Here is a 12,867-nt window from a genome sequence, read left to right as displayed (position 1 = left end):
AAGTCACCTGCTCAGATTGGAGTGAGATTCGACAAGCGAAGACACGGCCCCAAATCTTGTGGGACAGCCCAAAGGGCTGGGTGTTCTCAGAATTTCATTCTGAGGTCATCTCGGCCACCGTTCGGCTTCGACAAAGTTCTACGCAGGCCATTTTCGACTACGTGGTCTCAGCGGGTGCAGATCCGACTCTGTAAATTTGGGGTTTCGGCCTACGACTGCAGGTGCTGAGGATATCGGCACTCCCAGAGTGTTGATTTGTGGTTGTCTACACATCGAAGGACGGCTCACAGTTCTTGGAGGCATGTCACATACGACACGGGCGCATCTACACACAGACTGTAGGCGACATCCACTAGTTCATCAGGTAGCTTGTGTTTGCTGCTTGATATTCCAGATTTCATCCTGACATTGCAGGTACTTCCACATGGGATGTATTGTCAGAGATGATGTATGTCTGTTGAGGGTTTGCTGGCTGTTGAGGGTTTGCTGGCTGTGAATCACGCAGCAAACAACCGCCGCAGCGGTTACAACATATAGTGGGAAATTTGTGGATGTATGATTTTGTGGGAAGTCTATGTATTGTCAGATTTACTGCAGCCTTTGTTGAGGGTCGAGTGAGGTTTTATTGAGCTTGGGGATTCTTGAATGTTGAGATCCTTTCGGTGATACAGGTCTTGGAGCGATCCCTCGAGCACCCTTAGATAGGCAGTTAGGATGTATTGACTGTGAGTTAGACAGTTGGGATTGCATCTTTGCTTTACTGCCGTTGAGGCATTGTCGCAGTCTATGCTTACAGGACAGTGACAGGACAGTGAGAGAAAGTACAGGTGCAAGACAGGTTTACCCGCAGCTTACAGTGTCAGAGAGACAGTGTTTTTTGAGCTGTTTTTTGGTTTGTTTTTTAGTACACCAGAGCCATTTTACAAAGGAGACTGCCGAAATTTCTGCAGAATCTGAAGCTTTCTTGGTTCATTTGACAGGTTGATATTGGTTCAGAGGTCAGTTTATAGGGGAAACTCTGCCGAATTTTTCCCACGAAAGTAAACTACTGTGAAGCGTACCTATGGCTAGATCACAGGACACTGCTCTTTACAATATCAAGAAGCTGGATGGAACCAATTTCCCATTGTGGAAGAAGCAGATTTGGCACGTGTTGGTACAAAAGAAGCAGATAAAACCTATAAAGCTCAAGGGGATAAAACCACAAGATATGACGAAGATGAATGGAGCGAAATGGATGAATTGGCACTTTCTACCATTATGCTGACTTTGGCAGAAAGCGTTTACTTCAATGTAGCAGACGAGATGTCGGCTTATGAAGCATGGACAAAGCTGAGTGATCTTTATGAGAAGGAGAGTGCAGCTTCACACGTATACTGGCTTAAGAAGCTTGTTGACTTGAAGATGAAAGAAGGGACACCTATGTCCAATCATCTGAATGAATTCAACACCATCTATAGTCAGTTGTCAGCTCAAGGTGTCAAGTTTGATGAACCTGTTAGAGCTATGTTCCTGTTGATCACATTGCCGGAAAGTTGGGACACTTTTTGCATAGCTTTGAGTAATTTTGCACCTCCAGATGGTTTGAGCATAGCAGGTGTAGAAGGAAGTCTGCTTACTGAAGAAACCAATAGAAAGACAATGGACAAAGGCAAAGGAACAGCCTTAGTTGTCAGAGGAAGGACCAAAGAAAAGTACAAAGGTGGAAAGAGGAATCAATCTCGTAGCAAGTCCCGCAGTGCTAAAGGCAAGAGTGACATAGAATGCTACCATTGTGGCAAGAAGGGTCACATGAAAAGAGACTGCAGAGAATGGAAAGCAAAAAAAGGCAAAGAGAAAGCTGAAGACCATGGTGAGAAGAACAAGTCCTCAGTGAAGATTCAAGAAATAAATGTGACAAACACTGTTGCAGAGGATGACAGTCTAGTGTCAGGAGACATCTACTTCTTGAAGAATACAATGGACTCGGCTCTTCTTACAGCATCTGATGGAAATGCATTGAGTGACTGGATTATAGACTCAGGGGCATCACTTCATGTGTCTCCAAACAAGGAGTGGTTTACCTCTTATGTGACCACTAAAGATCATGTTCGGCTAGGTAATGGGCAGACATGTGAGATCTTAGGTGTTGGAGATGTTCAATTGAAGTTTCAGAATGGCTCTTCTTTCACGTTGAAGAATGTGAGACATGTTCCCGCAATTACAAAGAGCTTGATCAGCAAAACATGTGGAAGATATCCAAGGGTTCAATAACAGTAGCACATGGAGTAAAGTCTGGAGGACTTTACATGATTTATGTATCAAATGTCTCTAAAAATGTAATCAATGTAACCGAGCAGCCGAACGTTTCTTTGTGGCATAGCCGGTTAGGACATATGTCCAAGAAGGGAATGGAAATCTTGTCTCGTTCTGGTTATTTGCCTGGCTTTTCATTTAATGATTTTGAATTCTGTGAACATTGTCTGTATGGTAAGCAAACACAGCAGCCACATAAGCATAGAAGCAGTAGAAGAGACACAATTGGCACTTGTTCATAGTGATTTGTGTGGACCTATGCCTAACCTATCTCTAGAGGGAGCTTCTTACTTTATGACATTTATAGATGATTACTCGAGGAAAGTATGGGTTTACTTTCTTAAGCACAAGGATGAAGCGTTTAGTGTTTTCAAAACGTTTGTGACACTTGTGGAGAATCAGAGTGGCAAGAAGCTTAAATGCTTACGCACTGACAATGGTGGAGAGTATGTTTCAAAGGCCTTTCAGGACTTTTGTGAGTCAAAAGGTATAAAACGTGAACTTACTGCTCCTTACAATCCTCCTCAAAATGGTGTTGCTGAGAGGATGAATAGGACCATACAAGAGAAGGTCAGAAGTATGTTGTCTAATGCACAGCTGCCAAATGGGTTTTGGGCTGAAGCTGTATCAACAGCTGTTCATCTTATAAATAGATCTCCTAGCAAGGTTTTGCATAGTCAACCAAAGTACAAAGCAAGGCTTGTTGCCAAGGGCTTTAAGCAAGAACAAGGCATTGACTTTGATGAAGTCTTCTCTCCGGTGGTCAAGATGACTACATTGAGATGCTTTCTTGCATTGGTTGCCATATTAGATTTGGTGTTGCACCAAATGGATGTCAAAACAGCGTTCTTGCATGGTGATTTAGATGTGGAAATTTACATGCAACAGCCAGAAGGGTTTGTTGAGAAAGACAAGGAAGATTTGGTATGCCAGTTGTTAAAGAGTCTTTATGGCTTAAAACAATCACCGAGGGCATGGTACCATAAATTCCACAAGTATATGCTTTCTCAAGGCTACAAACGTAGTGAGTTCGATCACTGTCTATATACAAAGAAGGCTAAGGATGGTAGTTGGCCGATCCTTATTTTGTATGTGGATGACATGTTGATTGCTGGCAAGCACTTGGAAGAAATTTCAGCTTTGAAGTCAAAGATGGCAAAATCGTTTGACATGAAAGACATGGGTGAGGCAAGTCATATACTTGGTATGCCCATTGAGAGAGACAGATCAAAGAAGTTGATTTGGTTATCTCAAACAGAGTATATTGACAAGGTTTTGCAACGTTTCAATATGGAGAAGGGAAAGGCATTGAGTGTTCCATTGACACCATATGTGAAACTTAGCAAACAAGATTGTCCTGTGTCTGAGGAAGAATAGGCTGAAATGGATAAGATTCCATATGCTTCTGCAGTGGGTAGTTTGATGTATGCAATGATTGCTACTCGCCCAGACATTGCATTTGCAGTGGGAGTAGTAAGTCGATACATGTCAAACCCATGCAAGAAACATTGGGAGGCAGTGAAAGGAATATTGAGATACATGAAAGCTACAAAGAGTATGCGTATATGCTATGGGAGTCAGGAGCTAAGTGTAAAGGGTTTTACAGACTCGGATTATGCAGGTGACTTAGACAACCGAAGGTCTACGTCAGGGTATGTCTTTACATTGGCTGGTGGAGCAGTATCATGGCGTTCTAGATTACAAGATTGTGTTACTCAGTCTACTACAGAGGCTGAATATGTTGCAGCATCAGAGGCGTGCAAAGAATCAATTTGGCTTAATCGACTAGTAACAGATTTGAGAATCAAAGAAGAGATGCCCGTGTTATATTGTGATAGTCAGAGTGCTATACAACTGGCTCACAATCCAGTTTATCACTCAAAGACAAAGCATGTGGATGTGAAGTATCATTTCATCAGGGAAATGCTCGAGGATAAGCAAATTCAGCTTGTCACAGTTCACACCACAGAAAATCCTGCTGATCTACTTACAAAAGGACTTCCCTCAGAGAGCTTTGCGCGGACTTCCCTCAGAGAGCTTTGCGCATTTTCGCAAGCAGTTAGGTGTAGGGTAGTACATCACTTCTCTACATCTCTTGTATATTAGCTTGTATAGTAGCTTCTCTCACACTTAAAGTACCACATTGGACTTTAAGTGGGAGGTTGTTGGGGTATAAAGCCCAATGTGGTCGCCCAGGTAAGTGGGCGGGCCGCCAGGTATGTACACATATTCTTTTGTAAAAACCTAATAAGAACTCACTATGCTCTACACATTACAGTAGAGCGAGTTCACCATATCGTCGTGCTCTTCTTCTCGCACTCTCTCTCGCGTCACACTTCCGCTCGTACTCCTTCACAAGTGACTTAAATCGCATATTCAGCTGAAAATACAGATTTGGACAATTTCATGTAAAGAAATTGCGGTTTGTCGTATGCAAAGTCTTGTGGTTGCTCCTATTTGCTGAAATTTTCAGCCTATTGTATCTCTCTTGTATACACATTTGTGGTTGAGTTAAGATGGCTTCTACCTCTTCTGCATCTGACACTAAAAGTTTGATGGAAATCAAACGGTTCGATGGTCAAGGCTTTGACCTCTGGCAAGGACGCATGCAAGGTATCCTTTTCTTAAAGGATTGTGAAGATGCATTGGAAGAGAATAAGCCGCAAGGTTTGTTTGACGAAGAGTGGGCCAGGTTGAATAAGAAGGCTATGGCCTACATCAAAATGGCTATCAATGATGACATTTTGACGCACATCAAGCGTTTGGACTCTGCTTATGCAATATGGCAAAATCTAAAGTCCAATTATGAGAACACCACGCCTGTGAACCAGGTGCATTTAATGCGAAAGTTGGTGAATATGCAGCTTGATGACTCGAAATCAACTTCTGAGCATTTGAGTGCTTTAACAGGTGTGTTGAGTCAGTTGTTGCAAGACAGTGGGCTTCAGCAATTTGATGATAAGCTGAAAGCTATTTTCTTGCTTATGACATTGCCAGATGCTTGGGAAACATTGGTTGTCTCCTTGAGTAACAGTCCCACCCTCACGTATGACGGTGTGAGAGGGTCTATTCTCAATGAAGAGATTAGACGCAAGTCTAGTGGGGATGGTGGCAGTTCTGCCTACAATGCAAGAGGTAGAAATCAAAAGCGTGATGCGAGCAACAGGACTCAAAATAGAAGTAAGAGCAAGACAAAGGATAAGGATGTCACTTGCTATCAATGTGGCAAAAAGGGTCACATGGTTGCCACCCGTCCCGACATTGCTTATGCAGTGGGAGTTGTTAGTTGATACATGTCGAATCCTAGCAAAGCACATTGGGAAGCTATCAAATGCATTCTGAGATATTTGAAAGGTACACAATCAAAGTGTATTTGTTATGGTAAAAGTGACTTAAAGTTGTAGGGATATTGTGATGCCGACATGGCAGGTGACATGGATACCAGGAAATCTACCAGTGGATATGTATTTGCTATTGCTTGTGGTGCAGTCTCTTGGTGTTCTAGGTTGCAGAAAATTGTGGCATTGAGTACTACTGAGGCTGAATACATTTCAGCGACAGGAGCTTCAAAGGAAGCCATTTGGTTGGGCAGACTTGCAAAAGAACTTGGCATGCCTCTCATACTCCCGTGTTGGGATCTGATAGCCAAAGTGCTGTCTATTTAGCCAAAAATGCCATGTTTCATGCGTGTACCAAACACATAGACGTGCGGTACCACTTTATACGTCAGGTATTGGAAGATGGGCTAGTCACTTTGACTAAGATCCATACACAAGATAACCCTGCAGATGGGCTAGTCACTTTGACTAAGATCCATACACAAGATAACCCTGCAGATGTTCTCACCAAGAGTCTTGCTAAGGCTCAGCACGATCATTGCATACAGCTGGTGGGAGTTGGTTAACTTAAAGGCGTCATTTATGTCTTTAAGTGGGAGGTTGTTGGGTTAAAGGCCCTAAATAACCCTTCATGTACACTTTATGTACATTTTTATACTTTGTGAACCTGGACACATTTTTTAAAGTCACTTATAATAAAAGTGGAAAAGCCCAAAACTCACTTATTGAGTTTTCCCCAAAAACGTGCGAGCTCTCTCTCTCTCTCTGTGAGATTTCAATCCCTAGCGCTTCTGTCTTCCTGCATCTGTGTCTGGCTCTACCCGGCCCAATCCTGCACTTCTTCACCACGCGCAGCTCCCGGTAGCCTCTGCTTCACGCTTTCAACCTGGCCAAGGGGCCTAAACCCTAAGAAGTGGAAGCAATATAAGAAGAAGAAGTGGAACTTTGATGACGTGGCATCCTGTACGCAATTCCAGATTTTACGCTGGCGTGCTGACGTAGCAGAACTGTACGAATTTTGGCGTTTTGCGTTGATTGCTGATGTGACAGTTGTACGGATTTCTGTAAATTACGCTTGTAGTTTTTGTAGCTTTTTCGACCAGTTGCTTTTGAGTTTAAAGCTTTTCATGTAAACTGCTTCTAATGGCCAAGAGCCTTTAAAAAATGAGACTAGGGCTCATTCTCTGGCACTCTTCTGGGAGAAGGTACAGAGTGTAGAGTATCGACTTGAGTGTAGAGTATCGGCTTGTACTATGTTGATGCAATATAAAGAAATACTGAAAGGGGCGCCAAGGTTTGGGGCCAATACTCTTTAGGGTGGAATTCCGCCACTCCGTGTCGCGTGTGCTCTCTTTCAATTTCAGTTGTTGTTGAAGAGCTAAAAGTCTGTTCAGTCTGTTCTTTTTTATTAACACGTGGTGCTCGTCTTGTGACGGTGGTATCAGAGCATCAGACGTGTGCTTTTCTGAAATCGTACCGGTCCTACAAAAGAGCAGGCAGAGCAAACTAAAGGCTATTGGAATTTTATTTGCAGTATCTTGGGGTCCCGACCCCGGACTTATTAGCTACTCCCACCCTTACTTCATCGCGCATCAAGCGTGCTCCCGTCTTCACCGGTCATGTCTTACATGGCATAAGCCATAAAGATCACTTGCAAGAGAAGGATCCAAGATTTGTTTTGAGCTGTTGTTTTTCTCAGAGACAGTGCCATGCAATGGTGGAAGTCTATAGCTACCAAGCCGCACACTCCAAGGACTTGGCAAGCTTTCAAGAAAAAATTTTCCCGAAGTTATATGGTTTCTGACATCTTCCTTCTGAGTGCAACTTCTGGCAGAGTGGGGTATCCTGAAATGCTTGCCATGGAGACCCTAGCAGATTATAACTTGAAATTTCTCGACATCTCTCAATAGGTGTCTCTTTTTGAGCCAAAAACCTTGGATTTACGATGGCCTGTTGACACGGCAGAACTTTACGGATTTCCATGTTTTGCGTTGATTGCTGACGTGGCAGTTGTACAGATTTTCGTAAATCATGTTGGCAATTTTTGTAGCTTTTTGGACCAATTGCTTTTGAGTTTAAAGCTTTTTATGTAAACTGCTTTTAATGGGCCAAGGGCCTTTAAAAATGAGGCTAGGGCTCATTCTCTAGGACTCTTCTGGGAGAAGGTGCAGAGCGTGGAGTACCGGCTTGTATTGTGTTGATACAATATAAAGAAATACCGAAAGAGACACCAAGGTTTGGGGCCAATACTCTCTAGGGTGGAATTCCGCCACTCCGTGTCACGTGTGCTCTCTCTCTCTCTCTCTCTCTTTCAGTTTCAGTTGTTGTTGAAGTGCTAAAAGTCTGTTCAGTTTGTTCTTTTCTATTGGCACACGTGGTGCCCGTCTTATGACACTTGGGGCCTCAATGGAGGGCATCTAGATGCAGAGTCTTGGAGAAGAGGACCCTCGGGAGTTGTACCTTTGCGAAGCAATAATAAAGAAATACTGAAAGGATCGCTAGTCTTTGGGACCAGAGCATCTTGGCCAGAACTCCACCGTGCCGTGTGGAGTTCCGAAACTCCACCGTGCCGTGTGGACTCTCTCTCTCTCTCTCTCTCTCTCTCTCTCTCTCTCTCTCTCTCTCTCTCTCTCTCTCTCTCTCTCTCGTTCAATTCAGTTATTTGCAGTTTCTATTTGTTCGTATGTTGCTATTGATTTCTCGCTCTCCTTCCGCTTCACACTCCGGCACGGGAGCTGTAGATGAACAAGAAAAGGGTGGCAATAGATGAAGAGGAGAGATAAGAAGCAACCGACGTCACTAGATGATCTGCAAAGAAAGCTCAAAAGGAAGAACCAACAGGAACACTGACCTAGTGCAACCGTCAACAACCAAGGAGGACTCTGGCGCTACATAGCACAGCCCGCTTGCTGAAGGTCACTCTTGTAATCCATAGATGCCAAGACTCTCTCTCCAAGCATAGAGCAAAGGGAATCCGCGGCAAATACCAATCGCAAAAAACCTAGTAGAGAGAAGAGAGAAGAACCATATGCAAACCAAAGAGAAAAACAAACAAAGACTAGAAAAGTGCAAACAACAAAACAAAGCTACTATCAAAACAAGCTCCACTCAGCCACCCACCCCATAAACTCACTCACCTTAAAGCAAGTTTTGATAGAACCCACACCCACAAGCATACACACAAGCAGTCAATCAAATAGATAAAAACAAAAAACAACAAAATTGAAACACATAAAAAGAAAGAGGAAAGGGCAAAGGGTGGGAAAGTTGAGCGATCAATGGCAAGAGGCCTACAAGAAGGCAAAATACAGAATGGCGCCTTTGACTATGAAAGCAAGGATCACTGCATCTCAAGACCACTCCTTCCACAGGGGGCACATGAACAATCACAAAAACTGCAAGAAGCCTTCAAGTGGACAGGCACAAGAAAAATCACCACAATCTCTCTCTCTCTCTCTCTCTCTCTCTCTCTCTCTCTCTCTCACAACAGGTCTTGAGTTCAACTCTCCTCGATCTTTAAGGTCTCTTGGGATAGTTTCCTACGATGTTAAAATTCTCTTCTTCTCGGGTGTGTGTGTATGCGCTAATAAAAAGAGGAAAATGGTATAACCTTTCTATCACCCAAGTGTGGTAGATTGGTTATGCCATTTCCCTCTTGAATAACAGGTCTTGAGTTCAACTCTCCTCGTCGATAGATATTTAAGGTCTCTTGGGATAGTTTCCTATGACGTTAAAATTCTCTTCTTCTTCTTCTTCTCCTTCTTCTCCTTCTCCTCCTCCTTCTTCTCCTCCTCCTCCTTCTCCTTCTCCTTCTCCTCCTCCTCCTTCTTCTTCTTCTTCTCCTCCTCCTCCTCCTCCTCCTTCTTCTTCTTCTTCTCCTCCTCCTCCTCCTCCTTCTGCTTCTGCTTCTTCTCCTTCTCCTTCTTCTTCTTCTCCTTCTCCTTCTCCTTCTTCTCTCTCAAACAAATGTGTAGTACTAAGTACAGACAAGTGTGTATTACCAAGTACTATGGGCCTTGAGAATGCTCAGGTCAGCTTGTTCTCAAGGAGCCGTACAATCACAACATACATACAAGGACTCCAAGCTCAGAGGGTCCTGGAGGAATCATAAAGGATGAACAATTCCTCCATAAAGGATGAACAAGACAGTGGAGAATAATAACAAGGCAGAAACGTAACAAACTCCAACCTCGCATGAGTAGCCTCTATCACTGAGTCTGAATACACTGCAAACAGTATGCAACCAAGGCAAGCACCCAAGAGAGTACAACTTAGTATCAATATACCCCACCATCCATCATGAGCAGGCAGATCGGCAATGGCCTACATCACCTCACGCCAAGAAGGGGGAATCGCAACTGATGGGGCCTTGACTCTTGATATTTTCTTGGCATTCTTCTGGCATGATGCATGAGTGTAGGTGCATTTATGATTCATGGCATATGCAACTATGCTTCTAACTTCTATAGTATGCAGTCTTTTGTTGAAATGGAAGATGGAAGTTAGAACATGTCAGATGCAGGTCCTAGGAGTTGGAGTACTAAGTAGTATGCTTAGTCTTTGACTCTTAAAAGTGTTGTAAGTGCTCAACACAAGCTATAGCTAACATCTCTTTATAATATACTATCTAATATTTATTTTATTTCCGTTTCACATTTCCCCGTGTTCTCCCAGGTTTGAGGCTCTATTTCTCCTATTTCCTGCCCGTTTTTGTTTCTTTGTTTCTAAAACTCCTGGCAACTATGATCGTCAATCTTTGCAATCCGAGTCTGAATCCCTCTTTGCAGACCAAACTCAAAGGCAATGGGCTGTGCAATTGCTCAACAAGGAACGTTGCATGCTTTGTATTTAAGCCAACCCAATCAATAAGAGTTCACACCCCCAACTGGCACCCCTCAGAATCTTGAACAGAGCGATTCTAGATCAATGGCTGACACTCAAACTCCTCGAAGCTCCAAGGCAGCTAGCAAATAAGACCTTTCATCATCTTCACTCAAATCCTCCACAAGCAGCGAATAAAGGGTGAAGGTGAGCAGTGACCAAAGGACAATCAAGCAACTTCTAATATATGGCGAACAAGGGGACACCAGCAGCTTGCATCCATTGAACCATATCTAAGAACCATGCATGCGACAGCATGATGCGAAAAGACTTTCCAAAGTTCATTGCTCAGGAACAATGAGCTTAGAAAGTAAAGCATCCCCCCCACATTACCCATCATCATTACCCTCTGCCGACCCACCTCCACTCTAGCTCGTTCTTCAAAGTTCAAGGAGCTCAACCATTGATGTACACCATATTACACCCTCATTATGGTACTGGATGGAGCTAGCTAGAGGATGCATTTCATGCTTGTATACCTCGATGCATGTAGTTTGCAATTTTCAGCCCCTAGCCAAAGAAGCCCCCCGTCCCCCTTCACACATCACCGTTATCCTCTCCAAACAATTTTATACTCCAATCTATTACCCCTCAAGTTCCAATGTCACTATTAGCTTTAGTTCTAGTTAGGTCATTATGTTTTTTGTTTTAAAGGGATGACAAGAGAAGACACCACAATTGTACATTGATTTGTCTCATGGGCTCTCTCTCTCTCTCTCTCTCTCTCTCTCTCTCTCTCTCTCACACACACACACACACACACACCTTCTTACACCAAAACCTTCGTATTTCAAGAGATGAAGGATATTGAAGTGCTACCTGATCGGTCATCTTGTCTTTGACAATCTTGTTCTTCTCCAAGATTTTAATGGCAACCTGCTTTCCCGTATCTAGATTGCGAGCAAGCTTCACTTTTGCAAAGTTCCCCGACCCCAGGGTGCGTCCCAGCTCATAGTTCCCAACCCTTGTCCGCATACTGCTGCTGTTAGTGCAAGAGCTTCCATTCGAGTCCAATTTGTCAAGCTTTTGGCTCATATTAGCTCTCCTCCAACGGGACTCAGCTCAACTGTGTTCTAATGAAACATATGCATGAGGCTCTACACACTTAGAACCATGAGCTGCCTGAGAGGTACATGTCGCATGCGCTCGCTCTCTCTCTCTCTCTCTCTCTCTCTCTCTCTCTCTCTCTCTGTGTGTGTGTGTGTGTGTGTGTGTGCGCGCGCGCGCGCGCGCTGATAAAGCAGTGAAGAGCACTTCTGACTCTTAAGAAGCCCTTTGCAAAATCATCATTGCGTGTATGTGCGCACGCGCGCGCTCCCCGAGTCCCTACATTCATTCGATCGATGTGCAATGTGCATAATGCAGCTCATCTACAGTGCAGCAGGTGCGGACACAATGAGACAAAAGAGAACGTGCTTAGGAGATGAAGCGCGCCTATCAATCCTCCGGAGTCCAGGTTAAAAACAACTCCAGATTCCATATTTCCAACACTTTGCAAATTGCAGCGCGCGCACCGATGCGACAGAGAGATGGATGTGTGCATGCCGTGCATATTGAAATGACTCAAAGGAAAGATGCTGGCTGCTGCTGCCTGCATGCGCGGAGGGAGAGAGAGAGAGAGAGAGAGAGAGAGAAAAAGAAGAAGGAGAGAGTCGTAGGAAACTATCCAGACAGAGAGAGAGAGAGAGAGAGAGAGAGAGAGAGAACCTAGGTTTAGTGTAGTCCCAAAAAAACTTGTTGCAGGGCTCGGGAAAAGATAGGTTCGCTTTATCCAAAGCCTGTTCAAAATTAAACAAGTGAAAGGGTCACGATGCCTTTTCAAAACAATAAGAAAGTGATAAAATTGTTTAAACTGTATAGTGTTTGGGAAAGGATTGCATCAACTTAGTCTTGAGTCGATTGAAAATCGAGACTAGCTAGCTGCTAACCATGGTAAACGAAAGAAAAACGGATGAAATATGTGAGAAAGTAGTCCAAACATCATGCAAATCTCAAAAAATTTGCTAGTATTTTCGGTTTTTTTCTTTGTAAAGAGGGAACTCGATCAACAGCCGCTTAATAAAAGAGACTTTCTTGAATGTTAACACTAATTGGAATTAAGCTATAAAATGCAAGAAATGTAAAGCCATGTGAAGTTGTGAAATGAAACGTGAAATAAAAAGAATTAATTAATATATGTGTCTGTGTGTAGAATTTATTAGAATTATGCAAGGTAAAACTTCACTTTAGCATTCTAAAACAATAATAGAATGCAAAAAAACACATATATGTGTGTGTATGCTAAAATTATGTAAGGTGAAACTTCACTTTAGCATTCTATAGTTTTAAAACAAGTTTTTTTTAGAAAGCCAAA

General features: G+C 43.2%; 1 protein-coding gene across 4 annotated transcripts in view; it reads right to left on the bottom strand.

Moving 5' to 3' along the window:
* Positions 1 to 12,147, bottom strand: part of LOC147449203 (CBL-interacting protein kinase 23-like) — a 28,135-nt gene extending 15,988 nt beyond the window's left edge. The window contains exon 1 of one of the 4 annotated variants that reach the window (XM_086521748.1): positions 11,334 to 12,147. In XM_086521748.1, coding sequence (XP_086377874.1) covers positions 11,334 to 11,549 — 216 coding nt within the window. In that variant the 5' untranslated portion in view covers positions 11,550 to 12,147. The remainder of the gene's footprint in view (positions 1 to 11,333) is intronic. The other 3 variants (XM_086521746.1, XM_086521747.1, XM_086521749.1) reach the window with 3 other exon arrangements.
* Between the last annotated feature and the right edge of the window lie 720 nt (positions 12,148 to 12,867).

This window comes from Adiantum capillus-veneris, chromosome 10 (assembly GCF_014529385.1).
Source record: "Adiantum capillus-veneris isolate H3 chromosome 10, ASM1452938v2, whole genome shotgun sequence".
NCBI classification, from domain to species: Eukaryota; Viridiplantae; Streptophyta; class Polypodiopsida; order Polypodiales; family Pteridaceae; genus Adiantum; species Adiantum capillus-veneris.
Note: the sequence above shows the minus strand (reverse complement) of the source record. Positions and strands in the feature narration are given on the sequence as shown.